The 27,769-nt window shown below is 37.9% G+C and overlaps 1 protein-coding gene across 2 annotated transcripts; it reads right to left on the reverse strand.

The window, feature by feature from the left end:
- Nucleotides 1-305: 305 nt before the first annotated feature.
- Nucleotides 306-27,446, reverse strand: LOC113036266 (glutamate receptor ionotropic, kainate 1). 2 transcript variants are annotated; one of them, XM_026192486.2, is made up of 16 exons: nucleotides 27,031-27,446; nucleotides 18,586-18,753; nucleotides 18,227-18,484; nucleotides 12,269-12,450; nucleotides 11,688-11,741; nucleotides 10,578-10,751; nucleotides 10,048-10,191; nucleotides 4,351-4,458; nucleotides 3,808-3,849; nucleotides 3,353-3,466; nucleotides 3,056-3,259; nucleotides 2,735-2,958; nucleotides 2,442-2,560; nucleotides 2,074-2,291; nucleotides 1,324-1,549; nucleotides 306-1,224 (listed from the first exon to the last, which is right to left on the reverse strand). In XM_026192486.2, the coding sequence occupies exons 1-16, from the start codon at nucleotides 27,119-27,121 to the stop codon at nucleotides 935-937; spliced, it is 2,616 nt and encodes an 871-aa protein (XP_026048271.2). In that variant the 5' UTR covers nucleotides 27,122-27,446; the 3' UTR covers nucleotides 306-934. The 2 variants fall into 2 exon arrangements, with proteins under 2 accessions (XP_026048271.2, XP_026048270.2); XM_026192485.2 differs by lacking the exon at nucleotides 3,808-3,849.
- Nucleotides 27,447-27,769: the final 323 nt, after the last annotated feature.

Here is a 27,769-nt window from a genome sequence, read left to right on the forward strand (position 1 = left end):
TTGTGTGTAATGCAGTGGCTTTTTTTTAATAGTGCAGTTCAAACCCAAAAGCCAAAAAACCCAAAGTCAGTAATCACATCACCTCTTTTCTTGGATAACGTGAGTAAATGTGTCTCATGAAAGCCGTTTCTCAGAAAAGACAGACTGAAAAACATCACAACTGAATGTGAGAAAGGGAGACGGCTGCAATATAAAAGTCATATTAAAGTTACAAGGCTTTAGTCTTCTAAATGCGACCTCAAGTGCGTGTAAGTTGAGGCCCGATCCAGTGAAGGCCCAGGATCAAAAGCAAAACAATCAAAAAGTTAAAGGTTAAAGGATGTAATGTTCTCACATATTTTTAGTCATTTTGAAACAGCTCCAACATGACAAAACGTATCCATGCATTTCATAAACTTCATATGATACAAAAAAAGTACAGACATTAAGCAACTTGATGAATAAGATGTTGAGGGAGTACTCACTCATAAACTGTCAAATAAATCAACAAGTTTGTAAATGTGTCAAAGTTTCCGTGCGCTGTAAATATGAAAATGACAAACGTGTCATAAGAGAATCAGTCATTACTGGAAAGATACCACTTACCATCACTTACCCATAACACCATGAAAATGACATTTCTCTCACACGGAGTAATGTTTAAAAAAACAAAAACAAAGAGCAAGGCCAAGATGGTCAAGAGTCACGATGTCAGAAGTCAACAACAATCTGTCATCATCATAAAAAGGGTTTCTAACCTATTCTTCCAATCGAGACTAAAATGTTTGTGTGCTCTACATAAAAACTACTGAAAACACAAAACTTTGCCTTAAAAACTTGTTTTGATTGTAACAATGCAGTTCGACACATTCAGACTTCAGTTTTTATTGGCCTAGTGATTGCTGTAGTCCTGGAACGACAACACAAGTGTGTAGTATGGTCATAACAGTCTTTGTTAATACTTGTTGTGCCATTCGCACTGGCCGACGCTCACCTCATCGATGTCCAAGTTTTTTCTGGATTTGTAAATAAACTCTCCAATTGCTACAAAAACTGAGAGGACTAGTCCAGCTGCCAATACAATAAAGATTCCCCCTATGTTCTCCACGCCCAGGGCACTAGCCTCTTTGCTATCCTCTTCTGGGCAGCCATTCCCTCTCCACCACTTCTCCTTCATCATGTGGAGCTTCCCTTCTTCTTGAAGCTGCAGGATTGCAATGGTGACCTTATCTCGGTAAGGGGAGCCTATAGCAGGAATTACAGTAACGTAATCTTTAGGTTTCTGAGAAGGAGCATGGTAATTAATGGTTATTACTGAAATTATTATATAGTGATCACTCTTACCAATTGGGGTTCCAACACCATAGCCCTTTGAGTCTATCAAGCCTCCGATCTGTGTGAGGTTGCAGTTGCGCTGGCTGATGTACTCGATGCTGGTCGACTCCATCAAGAGGGCATAATCTGTAGTGAGAACTCTTTGAATCCCTTCACGGTTGTTTTTCACTAATGCTGTGTTTTTCCTGCTGCTCATGAAAGCCCACATTTTCTCATAAGTAGAGATTTTCGATTTCTGTTGAATCAAAATCAACATTTGTGGATTATTAAAACCACGGTCAAATCTACAAGCACCAAAACGGCATTTTAGACAAAAGAAAGCATCTTTACACCTTTCCACACCTTTGGCGCCTGCTTCTAATATTTAAAATGAAACCATATTTGCAGGGTATCTGTTGACTGGTGCCATCTCCTGCTGTGCATCAGAGCACAAATCTCTTCAAGTTCATTCAATTTTCACCATAGATTTAGATAAACTGCTGGGTCTGCTGCAGGCAAAATAATAAATCCGTCAAATCTTTATGGAACAGTCTCCCACAGGTTCTTGTTAAACTGATACATGGGGAAATTTCCAAGACACTAACCTTTAACCCTCCTCTTTTTCCAAACCAAATCAATTTTATGCCAGCCAGTCAGGCTGCACATGACTGAAGACTGTTGGCTCAAGGGTAAAACTTGCCAGGCTAATTAAAATTAAAAGCAGTGTTCTTATTTCCATTCTTCCCCTACAATTGTCCTGTAAAACAAAAAGACGGTTACCTTAAAAAAGGTCATGGTGGAGCCATCTCTTACGGCACCGTACTCTATTTTGGTTTGCTTGGCCAAATCATCAGCGGAGTCAATTGGCGAGTCCATTCTTTCCACTGTGAGGAAGGCGGCCAAGTTGGCAGTATATGAAGAGATAATGATCAGGGTAAAGAACCACCATATCCCACCAACTATCCTTGTAGAGAGAGCCTTCGGCATCAGTTCAGATCCTATCAGATAAGATTACAAATCACATTATTGATTCATAATTAAATTGAATACTTACTTACTTGAAATTAAATGAATACTTAAAAAGAATGATTAAATGTGCTTTACCAAAGGAAAACTTCTGCCTGCATAAAAAGATAATAAAGGGATACCTTGCTGCATAAGTGCGCCGACTCCAAACCAGACACTGTTTATTAGAGTGAAATTGTTTTCAACCACATCCGAGTCTGGGTTGCAGGGGTGAGGGTTGTACCACTCATAAGGAGTAAACCTAAAGGTTATGAATGAAAAAAATCATCGGTTAAAATTAATAAGTGACTATTGGCCTGTTACAGACTGAAAGTCAAAATGTTAAACTGAAATTTTGCCTTTACATAAACAGTGTTGCTTAAATGTAAAAGCAACTATAATAAGTTCACATCAAATAGCACTTTTTTTTCTTTACCTGGCAATAACAAAAAGCACACAGCTGACACCAAGGCATGCCAACAACACGTACATCCAGATATCAGGAGAGAGTGGGTTAAGGAAGGAGAAGACTCCTGGATTTGTGCCGTTGGGTTTGTGGTAGAGGATGCTGATTCCCAGCGTCATGAATGGCTTCGAGAAATCAATAACTTTTTCCCTGACATATGTGATAGTGAGAGGGGCCACAGCAAGATCAGCCACCTAGTAAAGAGCAAAAATCACTGTCAGCTGCAGACACTGTGACGCTTTGAACAAGACATCTTCTCTCTTACATTAAGACTGACTGATCAGTACTCACATGATCAATGAGTTCCCGCACCATGCCATTCCACTCCCCTTTGTCATTCTGAGCTCCATATTTGCCATCTGACACCAACTTTACTTCATAAGAGAAGCCCAAAATGTTAGAGAGCTCTTTGAGCAGGTCGAGACAGTAACCCTCAAAGCGGTCATTTCCATAAAGCGGCTTGTCAGATTTCTTATACATGACATAAGGATTTTCCTGGTGAACGACAGAAAGGTTTCAGTGGATTATATAATACAAATACATTTGAAATCAAATGCTCACTAGCAATGATTTTATGTCTGTTCATACCAGAATAGTAGTGACAATAAGGGTCCTATTGGCCATTGAGTCTGTTACATTTGTGGATGAATCCTTGTTAATTTCTGATAAATTAAGGCCTGTTTGGGAGTTCCACACACCAATCTGTAACAAATAAAATATCCAAATAACCACAGTGGCTGGACTTTAAATAGTTGCTACCTGGGTAACCTTCGCACAATTGAGGAAAAAAAGGTAAAGACAGGAAAAGAAAGCAGTAACAAGTAGAAAAGTTAATATGAAAAACACAGACATAGGGGGAAAAAAAAGGAAAGGCTCACAAAATGTTATAAACTTGAAATGCCAGTAGAGAAATGTACACCATTTCTAAGAACCAGTACCTGAACCTTTTTATTTTTTAATGAAAAGGGGTAACGTCACAAAGGTATAGTAAATTAGTAGGTGTCAATATTCCTTTAGTGTGCCGTGGCAGCTAAAGTACAGACCTTTTTCCACACTTTATTCAAGCGGTTGTTGCCCGTGTTTGTCTTGCAAAAATAATAAAGAGAAAGCATTTTAATCACAGATCACAGAAGGGGGAATAATTCTTCTGTTAGCAGTTTTTACACCCAACTGTGTTAACCGAGGTTTAAAGTCTTTGCAGTGATGATAGCATGAACAGGTAACAGCTTCTTAATGACCTGTCAAAACCGAGAGTAGCATTGTCACTGTGATTAAAGGAACATGCACACACTTGCAAGCTTGAAGAGACAGCTACAAGTTATTTTGAGAGAGCAGTGTGTCAAAACAGTTCAAAAAGTTACTTTTTAAATGCATAATTAGGACACCACATTTCAAGATTTATGTAGTCTTAATTAAATTGGTCTATATGTTGGTTTAAAGACAAGTCATCTTTTTGCATATTTTTGGGAAAATGCAGTTAACAGCTCTGTCTATGCTCATTAATGATACTCAGCTCTGCTTTAATGTGTATTAACAGAATAACAGTAACATGTATTAACGGTATAAACATGGGTTAGACACTTCACCTTCTCCAAGCCGTCCTCCTTCAGGCTGATGACATCTAAATCAAATTCTTTCCTCAGACCGTCCGTCTTGTTTATTATTATTTGTCCTGTCAAGCCGTTCCACTGTGCCTGTTTCAGAAAACACAAGCAAAGACCCCCTCAGGTTTGTTTCCTGTTTTTTTTCTTCCTTTTTTACATCATATCAATGCAAAACAAAGCAGGAGCCCGGAAAAAATGAAAACAGCTTTTAAACATGAATAATTGATGAGTACTTCATTAAGCAAAGAAGACTGACTTGGCTCACAATGGATGTTTTTGCATTGGCTAGATTCTCAATGGAAATATTAAATGTCTCCGAGTCTGTAACACAGAGGATGGTGATGTAAATGGAGCAGGCAGGCATGCCCTCTGTCTGTGAAGAGAGCAGCGGGTGGGCAGCAGCGCTCAGATATATTTGAAATCAGTTGATAATGAAGTTAGCTCAGTTGAATTACAGTCAGGTTAAATCTGTTACAGAGAGCACAGAGAAAGTAGCTTTATATCTGCACTGACAGAGAATGAAGTCAATTTCTTTATGGAAAGATGCAACAACGAAACATCAATAGGCCTTTTCAGTACATTCCTATGACGTCTATGTGTGTGAATGTGTGTGCGAATGGCTGGATGACTGGATGACTGGATACGTAAAGCGCTTTGGGGTTCTTAGGGACTAGTAAAGCGCTATATAAATACAGGCCATTTACCATTTTTACCATGACATTCTAACTGTAAAGCCGAAAAAAAAGATAATTATTGTCAGTTGACCCCCAAATAAAATGCTTGTACAGTACTGTGCAAAAGTCTTGACTCACGTTTGATTTCTTTATATTTGCTAGGAAAATGGGAAACAGGTGCAGCACATTATTGAAATGTGTACAAACTCAGTCTCTGCACAGCTTTAACAAGCTTGAAACTCAGTGTTTTGGTTGGATCACCTTTAGTCTTCATCACAACCTGAAATCTGTTTGGCAAGCTTTTTACTTACACTAGCTCTACTTTGTAGTCTTTGGGAATAGTTCTCAAGACTTCTTGAAGCACATTCAAATGCACGGGAGTCATTATCCTTATCTTTACACACTGTGGTATCAATTGATATTTTTCACAGATTCATCTAAAGAAATGATAATTGGAAAATTATGTATACAATATCCTGTTAGGCTTAAAAGATTCACAGGTGACTTAAAAACAAACAAACATGCGAAGGTACAAAGACCAGAAAGAAAATGAATAAAAAAGCAGCCAATGCTGAAACAAAAATGTTGAAAAACTTCAGAAAGGAGCCCGGAGAACTATTGTTCATCAAGAGCACTTGATAACAAAGCCTGGCTTCTTGGAGGCAAAATATACAGAAATGAGGGGTGGTGCAGGACTTTCTCACAATACCAGTGCGTTTTGATCCAAATGTAAAACAAAGCCAGATTTCTAAATGACAACACTACATTACATTTAAATGTAAGAACAAAAATGTCAAGTTCGGGGGAAAAAAGCTCAAATCTCAATCTCAATATTACAGTTAGGTTTCAATATAACGTTGCTTTTTTTTAAAGCAATGTTGAAAGCAGCCACAAATATCAAACATGGGAAATAACATATGGTATTCAGGACATGAACAGTGTGGTTTGTGTATTTTTAAAGAATTGGTTCAACTTAATGTTTGTTTACTCTAAGAGCAAGGCATTATGGTATTGGAGTGACACCGAGGACATGCTGTCAAAAAGTTTTTATAGCATATATATACAGATTTTAAGAAATACAGTGTCATGCTAGTATTAAACACTGCAAAATATTCCACTAAAATCTATTCTGCTGGAAATAGCATACAGGTGAATTTAGAGATGCAAACCAACAGTGAGCCTTTGACTTTGAAGTGAAAAATATTCCATTAATTCGACTGGAACCGAAGCAAATTCATCTTGAGCCATTAGTACACGCAACAAGCAATAAACAAAACAAGATTAAGAAAAAATGTAATCCAATGTCATCATTCTGAAGCAGTATGATGAAATTGATTTTGCAGAAAGAAAGAAAGAAAAGGAGGATAGTATTCCATGTCAGGAATCACACATAAACTTAAGAGTTCATATTAAACTTGATCACGTCATGAGAAACATCAGTTTCTTTAATACATATAGAAGGTTAGAGGGTATCATTCAATGAAAATGCCCTTTGATATGTCTGCTTTCCAGTGTCGTCACTCACATCTTTGAGATCTGTTGACCCTTCAGTCCAGATTTATTCTTTTGATTAATTCTCCTTTTTAAATCCTCACCAATCAGATTTTCTCTCTCTTGACAATGTGTTTCCACGACTGCAGTTTATATGCAGTTAGGTCTATATTTTGTTGGACAATTTTTTTGTAGTTTAAACTAAAGAGACAAAAAGTAATTGAAGGGGTTTAACAAACATATTGTATCTACTGTTTATGAAATACAGCCATTTTTATAGATAGGAGTACTATCTATAAATATATATATAGTTACATATATTTAAATATTAGGACTGTTTTTAATCCTTGAATGAAAACCCTTTGTAGTCAGTGACTATCTTAAGCCTAATCTGAATCTGAGCAGAGAATATAGCCCAATCACATCATCAATAAACACTGCTGGTCTGGTTCCACTTGCCTCTACCATATCTCCATATTTTTCCCATCATCCTTCCTGGTACAAGTTAATCTTGGATTCATCAGTCCAGATATTTTTCTGTGAAGACTCTTTTAGATGTTTACTGGTTACACTCGTGTTCTTGAGTGTAACCATGTTTTTGAGTGTAACCAGCGGTTTACAGCCTTTGTCTTGAAAGAACAGAACGGGCCTCACCTAACCTTGAAATTGGTTGTTGGTCAATTGTGCAAAGTATTTTAAGCCTCTGAAACCGTGTATGAAAATGTTTCTAATTCTGCAAAACTTTTATCAAAGCCCTCTGAATTAAAGTGGAAAATCTTGGCTCTAATCACAGTTGTTTAACTGATTTAAAATCTATGGTGGTATAGAGAGGCAAAACCACTCTTTGTCCAAGAAGTGGACCTATTTTTTATATTTGTAAGATAATGATACTGCCGCCATTAAAAACCCATGACCACATGAGAGGAAACGGTGAGAAAAAACAATATTTTCTTTTTTCCACATCAATACTGTATCTAAAATCAGATCCAAGCACATTCATCTGTATGCGTTCAAAGTGCCCCTAATATTCTTGAACAGTTAGTTCTTCATAAAACTTAACTTTCCCTGTTAAATGTGTGGCACAGCACCAAGTCTTGCAGGCAGATTTGTCAGTTTACCTTTCCACCCCCACAAGAGCAGAGTGTAGGCTGAGCTACTGAACAGCACTTAGTGTCTTGCTCAAGGGCCCATCAGCTAATGCTGTTAAGTTATAGTTCTTAATTTAAAATACAGTCTGAAAGGACCATACTAATATGTTTACATATTTTCAATATAGTCTCTACATATGTTAAACTTTTCCACCATTAAACTTTTATATAGGCATGTACACATTAACTTTCTAAATGGTGTGTTTATTTGTGAATGTGTTTTTCACCATTCAAGCAGCTACTCGTTTCTTTAAGGTATCCAATTTGTCTTGTAGAAGCTTGGAAATGACCTGCTATAAATGATTCAGCTCTGCATACATCACGTCTGGTTTGATTACTGTTAGAGTTACATAATTATTGTGTGGTAATGCATCATGGACTAAATCAGAGTGCCTCTCATACAAGCGGTAACAGGAATAAGGAGAGGCATAATGGCAGGTCTATTGTAAGCTGAAGACATCATTTCCTTTGAATATTCCAAATACTCAGTTTAAGCATTCTCCAGATAAGCACACCCCTGTCAGCTCCACCAGACACATAGTCAGTATACTACTTTGCAGTGCAGAACTTATGTTTGATAATAAGATGAAACTTATGAGCAAAATATGATAGATGTACAGTATTTGTCAACCAGCTTCCCTAAGTTCCCTGTAAGATTGTGTGTCGTGGATTTGCTAAGTGTTTCCATTAATGACTAATTTAAAAGCTAAACTTAGTACAAAAAATAAGGACATTTATGTTCGGTCGATTATTTCTTTGCTTCCTGGCAATAAATCTTATACTGCTAGAAAGTCTGTTTACAGTATTTCTCATTAAATGGTGCCACATTTGTAAGGAAAATGCATTTGTGGGTTGAGCAGCAGAGCTGAGCATGTGGGTTGCGCCCATAAAAAACTTGCCAAATCTTCTTTATCCAACCATATAGGCTTTATTGCTAACACAAATTTCCTTACTTTCTCTGCTAAGTTTCTATCAATTCATTCACCCAGCCATCGAGCCTAATGCCCAGACCGTCCTTTCCCCATCCACAACCTGTATATTCCCCTCTCCTTCCCAGGTTTTCCCAGGTCAGCTGGGAAATGTAATCTCTCCAGCATGTCCTGGATCTTCCCTGCTTCTTTTTTGGTTGGATATGCCCAGAACCCCTTGCTTAGGATGCATACAATTCCTGAATCACCTCCACTCTCTCTTTTAGCTTTACGCCGAGTACTTCCCAAATGATCAAGGTCCTTAAACTACCTTCAAGGATGAGCCAGACACCCTTCAGAGGAAGCTCAGTTCTGTCACTTGTATCTCCAGTCTTATTCTTTCAATCACTTACCCAGGTTCACAACCATAGCCGAGGACCCTAGTAGCTAAGGTTTACCAGTAAATTGAAAATCTATATAGTATGGCAGTAAAATATTGGCTGGTAGTGACGTGTGTTGTATGCATAATATGCTGTAAATGGGAGAACAGTAAAAAGAAAGCACTGGAATGGCACTTTTAAATTTAACCACTGTACTAAAACAACAATGTTCATTTTAGGATGTTTGGGCTTTTTTGTGTGTAGAAGAAAGAATATTACAGTGGCAGTCATCAGTCGACAAGAAAATTACATTTTACATCGCTTTGTTTTTATGTAAAAATACTTTTCTCAAGTCTAATTACAGACAATATCTTTAAAGACCATACAGCTAAAAGTCTCATTCATTTACACTCTGCTGCCTGGGTCATTTGGCTTTGCTTGTTGCTGTCAATATTCTCTCCTCACTTACAACAAGAAGAGCTCATTGGTTAAAGAAACATCTAATTAGAGAGTGCAATAACAAGAGAGCTTATTAAAGTGAGATGAATATATCTTGACACAGATGAAAAAGTCTGCTTCCACAGCAGGCAGCGTGTTTTTTTCAACCTGTCAGGCTTTGCTGAGTGTTTGTCTCATTGTGTTTCTGTTTAATCTGCTGTTAGATCAACAATTCATGCAGAAATATTTTTCGTGTTCAACAGAGCAAGAAGCATGCTACATGATCCTTAGCACGAGTCTTCAGTTTTAGCATTATTATTAGCTCATGAGGAGCTGTCTCAAATCTACATTGTCTTTACCTGCTTTCATAAACATTCACACAAGGAGCAGCATTCCTCCATGGACAGCTCTAATCTTTACAAGACTACCAACATGTGATGCATGACGTCAATCACCATGTCTTGAAAAAATTATTTTCAATATAATCATCACACACTCGTTGCTCATTCACCAGATCTAATCTCCTAACTCTATTGTTTCTGCTCTTGCACAAAAGCAAGTGACACAGAGGCAGCGGGCTATGAAAAGGACAGATGAATGGATGGAGCGCCGGTGTCACACATTCATTAGGCAGACTCACATCTTTGAGCATGCTCATGAAGCGTGATCCAAAGCGCCAGGGTTTGTGTCGGTGGCACTGAAGGGAGCTCACAGTGATCTGAGAGGTGCGTTGTGAGGCAGCAGCCACCATGTAGACGGCGTCGTACATCAGAGCTGCTTCAGTCTGAAAGAGAAATGTGGCCATCATCCTCTGTTACTGGGGACTGCAAATCACATGTCATCCAGTTATCACACCCGGGCTGTCTATGTACATAAACAGCAGCATTTCATTTCTGCAAGCACACTCAAAGGTACAGCAGCAGTTTTAGAAAATTCATAAAATTTCTGTATTTTGACCCAAGTGTATGCAATGAGAGCTAGTGAAAATGTATTAAAGATCTCATGCAGTGTTACAAATAAAGCTTGAGTAGGTACATTTACATGTCTGGCTTTTTATTACATTGTTACTTGATAGTATCTGGAGACAAAGTTAACAAAATGTCTATTTCATGTGCTGATTTGAAAGTTTCTATCGATAATACAGAAAGCATTAGGTAAAACTAGGCTTACTGTCATCATCCCCTCCATCATTCCAGTCTCGGCTTTGGAGGGTGCCTGCAGTCGCTCCATGGCCCATCTTTCGACCACCGAAGCCACATGAGGATTGTCTATGTTTAGCAATCTGAACCCCGTCATGTTGACCCCGCTATAGCGGTATGGCTCCAAATCAAGGGCAAACAGGTCCTAAGGGGATTGATGTGACATGACATAATCTTCTTCTTTCAGCGGTGATCATCTGCCTCCATCTCTGCCTGTCCCCAGCATCCCTCTCTGTCACACCAACCCTCTTCATGTCCTCCATCACTACATCCATTAACCTTCTTTGTGGTCTTCCTCTTATGCCTGGCAGCTCCATCTTCTACATCCTGTGTCCAATATAGCTACTATCCCTACTCTGCACATGTCCGAAACCATCTCAGCCTTGCTTCTTCAAACTGCTCGACTTGAGCTGTCCCTCTGATGTAATCACTTGTCTTGTCCATCCTCTTCACTCCCAATGAAAATCTTAACATCTTCAACAGTGCGTCAATGTCCAAATACATCTTAGCAGATCTCACTACCATCTTGTAAACCTTCCCTTTCACTCTTGCTGCTGTCCTTCTGTCACAGATCACTGACAAAACCTGTCTCCACCCTGCCTGCACGCTCCTCTTAATCTTCCCTGCGCACTGTCAGGAACTTTGGATGGTTGACCCAGGTGTTTCTACTCCTCCTCCATATTTACTCCTTGCATCTTAGCTGTTAAACCTGCCTGTCTGTCAATTAAACACATTCTGTCTTCCCTCTACTGACTTTCACTCCTAATGTCAATATGAGACCAAGATATAGTTAACTGAAGAGAAAGGGTAAACCAACACTTGATTAAAACAGTGGAACAACATGAGTACAAGGTAATAACATGGAATTATGCCAAGGGCACCCAGCAGCCTTATTATAAAACAAACCACAGATGTGCAGGCTCATCAGCATAACTCAGTAGTGTAGCATAAAAACAGACTTTAGGCAGGCCAGCATTGTGTAGTTATGTGGCATCATAGCAAAATACCTATCTATCAAGTTTCAGGAGTCACAGTTATTATGATCAGAAAGAGGGTTTTTTGTAAAAGATTTGTCTCTTACCAATGTGGTGAAGAAAAAGTGGTAATATTCAGTCATCATTCCCATGGACAGAATCTAAACAGGGAGAAAGTGTTTGAGAGTTTTCTGTTTAACGGTACAGTGGAGATTTGTTCCAGCCACAATAAATAATCTTCTCTTCCGCCTAAGACCAACCAACCATACCCACAACCACAGCGAGCGGCAAATTATTTATTCCATCCATTTCCTGAATTGTCTCATATTTCTTTGGCTCACATTAACAACTATGCGAGTGAGTATATGTCACAATTTTCTCCTGTTAGTGAAGTGTCTTCAATTAATCTTCCGAGCAGCTGTTGGTTCTAAACGTGTACGTCTGGCCCAGAAATAGGCTCTGCTTGGATTTGGTAATGAACACAGGATTTCTGAAGGGGATAGAAGTGCACTAATCTTGCACGTAGTGAATATTAAACCAACAGCAATTCAGAAAAGAGATTTAGAGGCTTTTTTTTTCCATTGAAGAAAGAAAATCCACATTGGTTATCTGATCAAATTTTCACTTTATGTGGCGTGTGGCTGAACCCTCAGTGGCCCACAAACTGGCAGAAGTGCATGTTATTCACCTGCTTGAGAACATCAGCTGATGTTTGGTAAGAGCAGTCAAAGATGACATAGAACTCCTTCCCTTTCTTCATTTCCTTCAGCAGGGGACGGGCATCTTTACTTCCTGTGGGCAGCTGCCGGATCTTTATTTTAATGCTGTATCTGGATGGAGCTTTGATCAACTCTTGCAGACGAATCAGGCCTTGAATCAAAAGACAAGGAGGCAATTATTAAACACAACAGTCCCCGTTTTAATGGAAACCTTCCACCTGGAACATTTTAACTGTACAAGTTTACTTATATGATGTAAGGAAAAACTAAAATTCCACCTCCAAGGCCAAAGCTACCAAGCCAAATTCAATAAAATTGTGTGGAGATGTTTGGACATTCGCAGAAGAGGGATAGTGGATATGCAAAGGATACTGAAGATGTTAAAGCCATTCAAAAGAGGAAGACCACAGAGAAGATTTATGGATGCAATAAAGGAGGATGTGTAGAGTGTTGGTGTGACAGAAGAGGATGCTAGGAATAAGATGATATGGAGGAAAAAGGAAGATGATTTGCTGTGGAGACCCAAAAGGGAGCAGCCGAAATAAGGCGATGAAGAAGAAGGCAAAGGATCAAGCCACACAATTTTAGTTCAAATTCAATTCAGTTAACTTCCATTATATTTATTCACCACAACAGCTGGCTCAATGCGCTTAAAATCCAGATTACTCTCTTTAAAACTGCAAAATGAAAAATTGGCCTTGATTGAGGTCACTGCATTTTCTCCTGCTTCGTATTACAGCACCTCTCATTTATTTTTAGGGGCCTTTTATATGAAATTAAGCAGAGCACAAAAAAGCAAACCTTGTTTAAAGAAATCCATCATGTCAACAGTTCTCTGGTGTCATGTCGTAGGAGCAGCAAGAATTTAAACATTTAATCATTTAATCAGATTATTTTGCATCCCACCACAACATTTGGCAGCTAATGGCAGCTATTATATATGAAACAAATATTTATTTTATTTTGACTTGAATGTGGATTTTTTTTTTGTTTTTAAAATCATCTTTTAACCACAAGCTGCCTCATCTGCACTTTCATTGCTTCCTTCCTCAGTGTTTTCAAATCCCAGGTTTCCTCAAACTATGGGAATGCTACTTAAAGAGGTACAATGCTGTCCTCTGCAAAAGGAGAGATTTTTTCAACATCGGCAATAAAACTATATTTAAAAAATATTTAGTTACTGTAATTTGCCAGAAGATTAAATTTATGCCTACTCTGGCACTATATTGGTTAATGCTGCAGTTCCACAAAGTGACCAGGAGGGGTCACATACCTAAAATAAGTGATTGCTAGCCTGATACTTAGTGGCCAGACACCCTGATAACCAGAGCCCCTGAAATTTTGGGGGTCACGTGGGTCATGTAGCCTTGAAATAGTTCCCGCAAGTACAGTCACTGCTGCTTACCGGGCAGTTTAAATGCATGTTGATAACATATCGTTGCAAATAAATAAATGATACTGAAATAGTATAATTTGCAACAGGAAATGTTTTTAAAAACATATTAGTAATATTCAAATGCTATAATGCAGCAGTATGCAAATCATTTCACACTAGTGTAAATGCTTTAAAGAAATATGAATTATACAACTGTGATCTGCACATATTATTGAAAACATTTTTACAGGCTTTCGTGCAGCAGTTTGTGTCTCTTCTGGGATTTGAAGGGATGTTTTACTTCTTAGGGTATAAATCACCTCACACTGCACTATGGACATTTTCTTCTATAGATAGACATGACTGGAAGCCGGAATTACTTTTAAGTAAGAATAAGAGGCGGTCGGATGATCCAAATATCAATCGTATCGATACCAACACTAGTATTGGTATTGGATCGATACAAGCACAATTGAATCGATACTTTGCTTTTATCCTTCAAATTCAGTATGTAGCCCACTGAACTGTGTTAATTATTTCTTTGGAAAAAATAAACCTCAAACGTGCATTATGAAAAATCGCCAAACCTTTTGTGGTCTTTACAGACAGAAAAATTTACATTTCAGTTTCAAAACACACAAAAAGCTGAAAGTTGTGTTTTGTTGTGTTAACAAATGATTGTGGAAAGTAACAATCACAGTGGTGGTGAAAATTTGTTCAGAATTTGCAAATTGAGAATTCATCTTATAAATCATGGCACACTACTCGTCCCCCCATTAGCTGCCTGAATAACCAATTCGTACTGATATCGTCAATACTGGCCCTGTATTTACTTGGTATTGGATCATACCAAAATTTGTAGTGTGGCACAGCACTACTGTGAATGAGGGAAAGTGTGAATGTTGAATGTTTTTGTTGAAACGTCTAGGCAAGTATATACATGTTAAATTACAAGATACACATGTTCAAATAGCATCAATTATCACAACTTCAGGATTTTATTTCTATATGAGATTTCTTCATAATTGAAACAATAAGAAAAAGTAGTCTGAAGTCCTGCAATGTTACGAAGCTATAATTTAAAATATAATAACACATTAAGTTTTGTACAAAGTATCAATATCATCGATACCACCCTGAATTTGACTTGGTATGGGATCGGAAAGGAAATTATTGGTATCGCACGTCACTACTAGGCTCTTTATGTGTTATGTGCCCTCTAGTGGTCACATTGCGAATTTACAACCTTAAATTAACAAAGCAACATGTTAAAAAAAAACAACAACAAATTAACATCAACATGATACAAAATATATATATTTTCCTGCAGAGATTTTCAAACAAAAACAACTAGAAATTGTCTCTTGCAATTCTATAGCTAGAATATGTAAGTATTCTGGTCATTACTGTTTGGAGTTTACTTTGCTTTAGACATCTTTAGCATGAAACTAGCTTCCTCCACATTGGATCTTGTGTCGGAAAAATGTTTTTTTTTTCAGCCACGCATAAGGAAATGGTGGGAGTCTGCCAGTTGTGATAATGTTTTATAATTTTCCATTGCAGTAGGACAACAGAATTCAAACGAAACACTGCATTGCCATCTTATGAACTACCAGACCTTTTAATGGATTTGCTTGCTAACCAGAATAGGGGCTCCACTCTGCCTTCCCTGTTCTCCAGGTAAGAAAGCTGTTCCTTTAGTTTTCTGCATATTTTTTTTTCCTTGACAGAGTATGTGTCGTTTGGAGTTGCTCTGCGACAGCCTGTCGCACTTGTTTGGCAGCAGTCACAGAAAGTACACTGCGGTCAAGTGAGGGCTCACTTGACCGCAGTGAAAGTACGATGTTATCTTTTGTCAGTTGTCTGTTTGATTAGTGTTAAAGGCTAATTGTCAATGGATTGCTATGTTGCATATCTAAATAGTTGAAACTAAACTTCAGTGGCAATCAGTAATTCCCAAAGTTTTGTACACAAAGTGACTTGCAAAAATATTTTTAATTTCACAAGTGATATTTTAGTTGTTTTAAATTAGTTTTTTAAGTCAAAACATAGCGGCAATTTATAAAATGTAAATAATTGTAAACTTTACATTTCCTTTAAATATTAAAAAAGGAAAAAAGAAGCGCATAACAAAGCCAAGGTATTCTAAATAAATACACCACATTCTGCATTTCCTGCAATAGCTTTCAGGTGTTTCAAATAAAGCTGTTAATGATACTAGCAAAAATATTTCACAGTAGAATGATCAGAGTTGTGATTAAAAAAAATTTGGATGGGCCACAGAAGATTTCGGATTTTTGAAGTGGGCCATGATGCTTTTGGAGACAAGTTTTAGGCACAGATTGTAGAATTTTCCATGAGGTTAAAGTACAAGACAACTGCATATACAGTATATGACGATATATTTTAAAGCTTTCGTTTGGGCATCGCAATTCATTTTCAGAAAATGTTTCAAAATGGAGAAAATGCTTGTCTCGCTTTCCCCCCTGTAATGATAAGTGGAAAACTGAGCAAAAAGAGGATGAATTAAAATCAGTTATATTTGCATTAATAGAAAATGAATATAAAGTTCCTCATAGATGAGAAGGATAAACAGTTGCTGAAATACATTTTCATCCACTGTATAATTAGTCACTGAAGTCTTTGCAGCCTTTTAGTCTTAATCTGTGTTTTCATTTATATGGTTTTCACCTAAAGTTGTAGAGTACCCCAACCAACAGAAAATCTGAACTTCAGCATCATTACAAAAACAATGATGAATCACATTTAACAACAGAAACAACAAATCAGGACACTGAGCAGTATGCACCACTGACACTTAAAGTGCATTCCTAATGGTGAATACTGCTTATTTCTTAAGTCTTGTATTATTTACACAGATTTAGCTGCTGTTTATTGAATCCATTCTTCTGCCTCAAAGTTAAGTTTTCCCTTTTCCACTGGCTGCAAGACGAGCACCAATCCATCCCTGTGCTCACCAGCTGGAGATGTATTGTTCTCATGAAACCATTGTTCTTTTATTTTTTCCTCCAAGCACATTTTGGTTTGTTGTGGCCAAAAAAAGTTTATGTAAATGGATCATCTGGACTGATGGAGTTTAGATTAAAGACAGAAGGTTTACTGTAATGTGAGGACTTGATGGCTCTTGAGGGTCATATTTGTGCAGGTGTTGCTGCACAGAAACTGCCCCAACTATGGTTGAATCAGTGAACCAGCTAAAAGAAGTTGAATTTTGCACAGACTGGCGGAGATTCATTTATACGATGAATGCATGTAGTACCTTAGAGACCTGATGTTGTAGGTACTGCTAAACAGAAGGCCAGTGTAGAACTTTGAATTTCTGAGCACAACCACGTTATAGGTTCTGCACCCTGATTTTAAACAATGTAGCATGCAGTATTGCCACCCTGTTTGTTGATGTAGACATTGACACTCTCCTCTGTTTGGTTCACAGGCTTAGCTTTCTGGTTTTGTCCAATTTAAAACTAGAATAATCCCAAGAAAGTCATTCTGTATTATTTTTCACAGCTAGCATGGGGCAGTTTTGCCCAAACCCAACACTGTCCCTCCAGACTATATAGTTCTTAAGGGCTTTTTCCATCACCTTGGGTCTTTATTTACCTTCCAAGCAATCATGGAAGAGATCAATTGGAAAGTTTTCTGGTGCTTTAAATCCCAAATCTTCTGTTCCTATTAATGAGGAGACTGGTACCTGAAAATGCTCAGTTATCTTCTTTTAGTCTTTTCTTACATGGTGGGAAAATTATTTGAACTCATAGAGTGCTGGAAAACTGCTTAGTGGAGCTCATGGCTGCTGATCATTAGGACAAGGTCTGAGGATTCAGAGTAATCAGAAATACAGTTGTGTCACATGGTAATTGTTAAGAAGCCATAGCCCTAACATCTCAAGGTCTTAATCTTTTGTAAAGTAGCACAAAATGAAAATGCAACAAATAATACAGCAGTCTTTCTTAAACTCTCAAAAAGAAAGCTTTATCTTTGACTTTATGTCCTTTGAAGGTCTGATCATCTTCTCCTCTCATAACTGCTCACAGTAACAGGACCATGACATATTCTAGCACAGTTAGCCAGGTTGAAAGAGTGTACATCACAGTGGCATTGGAAACTCTTGATTTAGAATCATCATAACTACTTGTGCATTATCCTCACTTCTTAGTTCTGTCTTATATTTGCTTCTTCCTGTTTATTTAGGAGTGATTTTTGTCTCACCATCTGTTGGGACTGACTTCTGTTTCCAGAAGACTTCTGTTCTTTAAAAGTTTTAGAGCACGTGCAGGGCACATTGACTCATCTATAAATAGCTTCAAGGTAATTTAACAGGGTTGCTAAGGCAAAGACTTGCAGGAGTTGTAGTTCTTATTTCAAGGGCACTTTATAAATATGACAAACAGTTGCCACATTTTTATACTTTAAAAGTAAAGTTTATGTTCTTCCTGCTGTGTTAAATCACTAACGGCCCTTCAGTATGATAGTGAAGTCTGTGTTTCCCTCCAGATCTTATGTTGTATCATTCATTCCCATCTCAACTTACCAGTTGCATCCTCATAGACCACAGTAACCGTCTTCCACTTGTAGAATTGCACTATGTCCAACACAGCTCTGCTTATAGAGGCATATTCAGGATAGAGGTTAATGTAGAAGCTGTCTTTGTTGTCCACTGATGGGTGTTTCCAGCGTGTCTGGATGTGAGGGACTTCCAGGGCATTACAGATAGACTGGACTGCGCTGACCGATGAGCTGTGAGAGGGTCCAAAAACAGCACCGACGCCCAGCGCCAACTGGTCACAGGCTGAAGTAATCAAACAGAAAGTGGGAAGAAAATAAAATCTCAACAAAAATCTCTTACTGATTCTCAAGTGGGGTTTCAAAATTAAATGACAAGATCTTTACCTCTTCTTGAAGCCTCAAAACTGTCGAATAAGTTTATTCTCTGGATGTCATAGGTCAGCGTGGTGTTTGGCATTAAGGTCCGGTTCCTGTTTATGTTAGTTACGGCAAATTTAAAGGCCAGTTCTTCAACACTAATGGGCTCATTTTCAAGAGTCTCAAAGATGCCCCCTGCAAGAAGAAAAAAGTGGAAGGAGTTTTACCCAGCTCACATCAAAGCGCTAGCAGAAAAATTATCGATCAATTGGCTTCTCTCGGTATAGATATTCACGTAGTGTCTTTTTAAAGATTGAACGTTACCACAGCTGAATTGTAATAGTTGCATAATACGGCCCCATTTCGTTTGTACTTCTGTCACATAATGCTGCTAAGGGACCCAGTTGAGATGACAGGATTTAATATTATTCAAATTAAAAGTTGAACTCTCCTGGCTTCAGCCTGTTACAGAGCCTGAATTTCACAAGCTGTCACAATAACTTTTATGAAAGCTTTGGCATTTGTTCAGTTAATTTTCACATAAAGGATAACAGATTAAACATTTAGCACATATAATCAGGGGAAACATTTCAGCCATCCCTTATTCTCTTATGCATTTACACATTTTTCAATTAGGGGGAAAAACCCCTTTCCAAATCAAAAGACATTCATACTTATTAATCTTGTTTTGTAGTTTTGTCTCCTTTGCAACTTACTGCTACTGGAAACAGTCATCATACCTAACATATAAAGTCACCAGCTTGTGATTTACAGATCAGTTATTGAAGCCAAAAGATGTGAGGTGACTTACTGTGAAAGGGTTAAAGGTGCCAAAGCACCCGTGCTCTGAAAAGCTAAACTTTAGCACTTTATAGACACTTTTAGTGTCTATAAATTTCTTTATTTCAAGTAACATGACTTTAGTTATCATCCGTTTGCATCTGCGTTTAACTACTTGAAGATGCAGTAATGAAGATGTTTCCTCAGAGTTTCCCTGCATCTGTTGTTTTGTAAGTACTGTGAAATGCTTTTCTGGTGCTAGAAATTTTTTTGACAACTTTGGGCTAATTAAGTACAAGTACAAGCTATTTTATTGTCATATGCACGTGTAAATAACCACAGTGGGTTTGTACTGTGCAGTGAAAGTAGGTTCCTTTCACACAGCAGTTACAGATATACTTTAATATGATACATAACATAAAATGAGAAGTATATTAAGATAAAATAAAGAAATGAGGAACAGAATTAAGCTCAGATTTTAATATAAAATGCAGTTTGTGGAAATGACATGGACAGCTTCATCATTGTCGCTGCATGAAACACTTTAACAGAAGGAATATTCCCAGAAGCTAACTGTAGTTGCTGCAAACATAACACTGTTTACGTGTAAAACCTTGATATCATAAGACTAAACATGTTTCATTTACTATTAGTAAATGTCCCTCATAGTCAAGAGGACAATTTTTAGATGTAAATTAGGCTTATCGGGCATTTTGTAAATTCTTTTCTAGTTTTTAATATTACATGTACAACTTTGTAACAATATTTAGGAGCCCAAGGTAACAAAAACAAAATGATTATTGTCAGTTTACAGTAATGGTGAAGAGCAAAGTCCTCACATTTTACAAGCATGAAAAAGGGGGAGAAGTTATTTAAAATGTATTAGAAGTATTTATCAAATATGATATTAATATATATGATATTCAAAATACTATACAGATACACTTAGCACAGAAGTTCTCATTTAATCAATTATTTAAATTATTAATTTCGATTAATATGCTTTTTGAGAGGCACCACGTCTCTGTACAGTCCGACGGTACTTGTTCTTATGTAGCACTGGTCATCACCTTTAAACTGAGATTTAAGTGGCTTTAAAGGTAAATTCAATCACTTTTAGCCACAGTTGGTGTTTGTGCCAGTGCCACAGAGGAGGAGGAGGAGGAGGGAGGGGAGAAGGGGGGGTTATTTCAGAGTTGAGAAGATCATACTGAAAAACATCCAAGTCTTAATCCATCATGCTGCTCCAGAAAGATGGCGGGTCTAGCATGCCACAGCTGGCAATAAAGACATATATGACTCCAGCCAGGCACATGCACAGTCTTTTACATTTGTTACATAAAACGCAGCTTAATAACTATTGGGATTAAAGCCAGAAAAAAATACTGGATTGTTGCTACCTGCGTGCAGACAGGCGCGTGTGAGATTCAGTGTGCTTATGCCTGCCGAAAATTCCCCTGCTCATTCGATTCACTGAAGCCTTTCAAATGTAAATAATTTAACATCTGGGCCTTCAGTGATAGGATTTCTCATCTAATATATTCAGGGTTAAATGTTTGTTCCTATTGCATTGCACTTCACAAGTGTCAACAGACTTGGGTCCAGTGCTGAATGCTGTGGGTAAGCAAGTTGCTTTCAACTTTGACATATTTTTAACTAACAAAACAAAGACTACAATAATGCATTTTTGAAAGCTCTGCCTTTTTCAGAAATGTTAATCAGGCATTATATTAACAATCATCACAAATTATAGATCCCATTTAGATGGTGCAAGTGTTTGCGCATGACCCCGCTTCAACACTGAGGCTACAGATGGCAATAGGTCACTGCACTCTCAGTCTTTGAAGAATTGCCTGTGAAATTGTGATTGATTTGGAAGTAGAAAAGGCCTTTAAAAAGCTCCCCCTGAGACCTTGATTGTGAATGACCTTTTTCTTTGGTGTTGCATAGCCTCAAACCCCAAACTGAGAGAGCCTTGTCTGGACTCCCTGGTCACTAAAAGCATGCTTGAAAGTGCCAATCCTAATTATGGTTACCAAGCCTCAGTGAGCAGCTGCTGGGACCTGTTAAAGTCCTTAATTCACTCGACTGAAATATAAAATTCTCAGCCACAGACACATCAGTCAGTTTATAAATTTGAGAGGAAGTAGATTCTATTTCACTGTCTTTGGTGCCTCTTTTCCTTTTAAGGTGTTTTTTTTTTTAAGGTAATAGAATAGGAAATGCACACGAGTACGCACCAGCTGGATCCTGAGGTTTGTTTGCTTAAAGTGCAGAGGCTGCAGCAAATGTCACGGGCTTTATTAAGGATTCAGCAGCATCACAACATCATCGTCATCATCCTCAGTGACAGAGATTTTGTTTTTCATTCTTTAACAAGGCTGTGAAAATGGATCATCCACTTTCTGAGGGAGTTAAAAATAGCTGCTGCTCTTAAGATTTTATGATTTATATGATTTGCAGTTGGCGTCTAATTTTATACATAATCACTTTTCCATTCAGATCTAAGAGCTCAAAATGTAATGACATTTGCACCTAACAGTATAATACAAAATGTCTTTTTAAGACTCAAAGACTATGAAAAATTAATGTAGCTTCACCGATATGTTAAAAGCTGCCAAATAAAAACAAACCTATTAGGAGCTCGACTTATATTTGACTTACTGATAAAGCTATCATTTTTTAAAGATGAGCTGTAGCCATGAAATCTTTATTGCCAACATAATAAAGCTTATTAATTTCCTCTCTGAAGCTTGGGAGCAGGGAAATCAAACTAGTTTACTTTCCCTTCATTTCACCTTGAAATAATGCCTTAAAATTTGTTTAAAGTGCAACAACTTACTTGATTTCCTGAGAAAGAACCTGATTTGAGGAAGGCTGGTGACTGTCAGTAGTCAGTGTCATTAGATAACTAGTAAAAAATATAAACTATCACCAGCTTACCTAAGGTAGTTTCACTCTGCAGGAAAATTCCCATCTTTCTATTAGCTCAGTACCACAGGCCTAGAAACTAGTCTGCGATCCTCTGGCAACCATGAGTCACCAGGGAAAAATATGTATTCCCCAACCAGTTGGCAAGTGGTTGCTGGCTGTCAAGGTGAAATTGGTCACAAAGAGGTGGCAGGGCTGCACTGAAACACCTATTTCTGACTGTTTTGGCAGATGACCCTTGTCATAGTTCGTAAGGAAGATGCTAACTGCTCACCATGAAGTAGTGATTCAGTGGAAAAAGGCTGACTTTTTGCCTTCAAAGTAAAAGGACTTAGCGATAACTAGGTAAATTATTAAACTTTTAATATAAATGAAACTCCATTTCTGGTTTGTGTTGCACTTTTTAAAATTTCACCATTACTGCGAGTAGAGTTGGATGTGTCGAGACCACTTTTACGAGGTCTTGGTCTTGTCTTGGTCTCGCTGTCTCGGTCTTGCTGTCTCAGATCGACATAGTAGTAGAGAGATTTGGAGTCAACAGTATCCATGACACACAACGTAACCTTCGATAATGTGTCATGCGCGAAAGCATCAGCTCTAAGAGCCGTGCTTAGAGAGTGCTTTGTAGTGAATCAGAAGAGTCGACTCCCATTGAGCGAGAGCCGTCTCCTCACTTAATTTCCTTTCGCTGCTCAGCTCTCACACAGTGGCTCAGCTATGCTCCAATCCTTCCATATTGTGGCCAATCACATGCGAGGATATAGGATAATATCATTATGTGAAAAACAGAGAGGGTGAGAGACGTGACAGTCAAGTGGAGCGTGAGCCTGTCCTCTCAGTAAGTGAGTGAGACAGTAGACAGTGGTGAAGAGGGCTGTGCGAGTGCATCGCAAAAACACAAAAATATGCCTGACACTCGTAAACGAAGCAGCATCTGGCTGCAGTTTAAAGACCTTTTTGTCTCGTCTCAGTCTTGGTCTCGTCTCGACTTTGTCTTGGTCTTGGTGTCAATACCCTCTGGTCTTGGTATTGTCTTGGTCTTGGTTTAGGCGGTCTTGACTACAAGTCTAACTGCGAGTAGTTGGCAAGCAGGGTGTCTCTAAGCAAGGCTAACCCACCATCAACCATCCAGACAACTGAAGTGAAGAGCAGATCTCAGGGTATTTTTTGGGGGGGAGGGGGAAATGGTTTTAAATTAGCTAAAGTATATATATATGATTGAAAATTCAGTCCAGGCTTTTTAATTAAGATCTCACAAAAACACTCTGTGTATATCACCAGAAAATAATTGAAGTTTGCTTCGTCCAAGGCTCTAACAGCTGGCGTCAAGTGAAGATTCAGTGCTTCTTTTGTCTCTTTAGGAAGACATTATTAAAGTTGCACATATAGTCCAGGAATCGTCTGAAAGATGTGGAAATCAGAAAAGCTTTGAATGCTTGTCAGTGCAATAGACAATGACGCATCTGTTCCTTTGTTTGGTGGAAAATCTTTACCACAGCCTCAGATCCAAACAGAGCATCAAATTGGAGTCCAGCTGATATAGACACTGATGTTCGAGTTTGTGTTTTATAAAAACATGTACCCTTTAACACACAGCAACAGTGATATACATATTTTCCATTAACTACTAATTTTATGTTAAAATGGTTAGAGATCAAGATATGTGGCTAATAAATGTGTATCTTTTATGAAATTGATCTTTTCGCTTTTGCAGCAGACATATACAAGCCTTTAGACAATGCTGTGTGTTTGTTTGGCTCAGTGTATCTTTATAGTATTTTGAATATCTACATTTCATAACTTCAAACCAGTCATGACAGTCAGTTCTCAAATATAATACTGATAAATTGGAAGACAAATAAGTGTTTGTTTGCAGATGACACATGAATCAGTGCTCCCTCTCAACAGGTTAACAGATGAAGGGACAAGAAAGGATCATTTATACTTTTATAAAGATTAAACGATAGAGCAGAAATCACTAGAAATATTTTCCTCCCAAAATTGTGAATATCCAGTAGGGAAGCTTTCAAATGTGAGTCCTGAGAGTTAAAAAAAGAAACAACCTATGAATAGTTACCATTAATTTGTGTATGATATAATTTTCAGGATCACTGAGCTTCCGTCTCATCCTTAATAGGCCAGACAATGGTTTGGGGTAATGTATGCTAGGAGGTCACAAAAACAAAAGATTCTGCTTATGCTGCAGGCGGAAACCTTTAGGCTGATCCTTATTATAGGCTTCCTCACTTCAGTGCAGACAGCAAGAAAAATAACCGGGTTCAGGTTCTGGCAACAGGATGGACTTGATTTTAATCCAGAAACCCGCTGACATTGAGACAGTGTCCTTCAAATAATTATTTTAATCCACTTTTTGTATTATTTTTTTTTGTGACCGTGCAATAATCACATGAAGGAGAGTCTTTTAAGGCAGAGGAACACAATGACGTAGTGTTGTGCTTTCTTCCTTCTCCCCATCCTGGGCCAGTTCCCAAAGAGACCTCCCGCCCCCACCCCAACAACACCACCAGCACCACTCCAACCTGGAGCTATGCCAGACTGTGAATGAATGAGAAGGTCCTCACAGCCTACTATGTTTGTTTGATGTAGAGCACTGAGGTCTCTCTGTTTATGTGAAAGATCCTTGCGATTCACTAGGAAACATTCAAAATGAATAAACATATAAGTAATCTTCTATATTAATACAGCCAGAGTAATACTCTACCAGATTTAAAAACTGTATACTGGAATATATATACTTCATCAAATTATAATTCAGTTGTTGATCTGAGCTGGTGCCACATTTCTCATTATATGGACTGAGCTATAAATACACAAATGAAACATAATGTATCAGAAAGTAATCATTAAGTATGCAAGCAAGAGGAGAAAAAGAAATTTAACAAAAGGGAAAGTAAACAGAAGGCCCAGCTACATCTGTTAATTCTGTGTTGATTCTGTGCTCTCCCCAGTGATGAGATTTGGTCACTGCCTAAGTACCATATTTGGGGAAGAGACTTAATGCATAAAGAAGATTAGAGTTAGTTGTTTAAGGGCTTGGAGCACAAGATTTACCATTATTACCAGTCCCAGTGAAAAAAGTGGGAGCCTGTCACAATCTGATGCAGACGCTAGCCAAGACGGAGAAATGTTAATTGAGCCAAGCCACACACCATATGGGAGGGATTATGATGTGTGTGGGTCATGAAGAGAATGACAAAGATTAGGTGGCCTTTGAGAGTGATAGATGATTGAGAGATTAACAATATAGAGCACAGATCGGGACTGTTGAAACCAGGAAGTCACACCGACTTCTTAGCCTTTTAAAGTTATGCAACACCACGTTTATTATATTCTTTTAAAAATTTGAATATATATTCAAATTCAGAGTTGCTGCAGGCATTAAGTAAAACGACGCGTCCTTAGGGCTAAATTTTAAAAGCCATTTTTGTGATGCAATCTTCTAACCCATGTGAATAACCAATGGGAGAAGAGCAAAGAGCCCGAAAGTATTAATTTGCAGCAAACACCGGCTCATTGTTCCAAAGTTACATCAGAGATCAAAGGGGGGATACTGAAGCAAGAGCTCTGTTTGTTTAATTACAGGCACAGAGGGAAATTGAAATTACTCTTCTTGTCAACCCTCAAAGGCTTAACAGACAGCTTTGGACTCAGATCCACATTTACAGATGTCACTGGCCATGTTGACAGCAAGATAGATATATATATATATATATATATATATATATATATATAAGTTTTGCTGAATTGCCCACTCTTTATTCTTTAGTGATGTATCAATTTCACAGTGCTGTGTGCCAAGGAGAACATTATGCCAACAGTATATGCTTTCAGATGTAGCAGTAGGCCAACTTAATCACCCGTCTCTCCTCCTGTTCTTTGCTGTCAACATGGAAGGAAAAGAGAGAGAAAGAGAGACTCTGCCATTGGTCAACCAAAGTGGATTAACACAATTTTGATTAAAAAAAAAATAAAAAATTTCATTTGAATAACCTACAGCTCGATCCGCAGTACCCTCTCTTGGAGTAAGAAAAAAAAAATACAGTAATAAAAATTATAAGGTTATTGCACAAACATCACAACAGGTGAATAAAGTTGAATATGTCTTTTTTTTTTTTTTTTTTGACAATGCTTTGTACTCAGTGCATGCTAGGCAACTTAGTGAGCGACAGTTACATGATGGCAAGATGCAACAACAACTGCACATTCAAAATTTGCTCCTAAAAACAACATATGTGATGTGCCTCGATCTCGTTTGGCTCTATGGTATTTAACTTGTGGTCGAGGGTATCAGGATTCAAAAGCGATTCAACTACAGTAACTGAGATGTACATTTGCAAATCTTGGCCGTAATTGAATTTGCCTTCTTTGTTCTTTTAAAAGAAATGAAACAACATGCTGCACTCGCACTGAGAGAGATTAAGAATGCCTTGCATTACGAGAAACCACAAAACTGTATTTATATATTTTATGTATTCATTTAATTATTTAGGTGCCATTCTATAGGGAAAATACATTTTAACAATTCCAATCAGTGTTGCACAGAAAGTATTGCCAATTTTTCAAGGCTCTAGCTTGAAATCCTTGATACATAATATTTTTTTACCCCAGTGGGAAATGAGATGCAACCCAGACTGCATAATAACTGGGTCAGCGATGGAAAAAGCTGACGAGCGCAGTGGCAGCCAACATGTTAACAGTTATTATATAAATATTTATGACATGGACACTTTTACCACTTACCAATTCTCAGGACTTGCTGCGAAGTGAGCCAAAACTCTGCCATAAAGTACAGCAGCGAAAATAACAGTCCCTTCCTTTTCACCATGGTCATTCCTCCAGAGCTGAATTTAACATTTATGGCAAATTAATTTTTCTTTTTTCCCCTTAGTAATTCATGCTGATAACCTGCCAGTCCTTGTATCCGTAACGAAAATAAACTGGCATCCGACCCATATCCATCCCTCACACATTGTGGTGAGAAAAAGAAACAACACAACCACACACTCCACTTGAAGTTGTCACTGATCAAAAGATTTGATCAGATTTTTCCATTCTAGGATCCTTTGTATGCCTGTAAGGTTTTGTTTCCCATATTCACTGTCCAGATAGCCTTCTTATCATGTTTTTCCCGGTGCACACTTGAATTGTAGGCTGCAACTGAGGAGGAGGACCGCACTGGGCTCCTGTTGTCAAGTAAGCAGCAACGGGAAACAGCTTCTGCTTACAAATTTCACAATAAAAGATGAAATGGAAATCAATTTGGAACCATACAGAAGATGAACAACATTCTTTTATTTAATTTAACAAAGAATAGAAATCAAATAATAATGTAACACATACATACATTTTTTCCCCCAATAAAATACATAGCCATGAATGTCCCTCATTTTTATACTGAGCAAAGTGTGTTTTTATTTTCCCGAGGCTTTAATCACATAAATATGTTGATGACTCATTTGGCATCCTCTGTCCAAAACAC

The sequence above is a fragment of the Astatotilapia calliptera genome, chromosome 14, assembly GCF_964374335.1.
Source record: "Astatotilapia calliptera chromosome 14, fAstCal68.1, whole genome shotgun sequence".
Lineage (NCBI taxonomy): Eukaryota > Metazoa > Chordata > Actinopteri > Cichliformes > Cichlidae > Astatotilapia > Astatotilapia calliptera.

Excerpts from the sequence above, each read along its gene's own strand:
- LOC113036266 (XM_026192486.2), bottom strand. The coding sequence starts at position 27,121 with ATGACCATGGTGAAAAGGAAGGGACTGTTATTTTCGCTGCTGTACTTT. Across the intron at positions 10,192-10,577 it reads TGATGGAGGGGATGATGACA|ACTGAAGCAGCTCTGATGTA; the intron begins GTAAGCCTAGTT and ends TTTCTCTTTCAG. Across the intron at positions 2,292-2,441 it reads CGGCGCACTTATGCAGCAAG|GATCTGAACTGATGCCGAAG; the intron begins GTATCCCTTTAT and ends CTTATCTGATAG.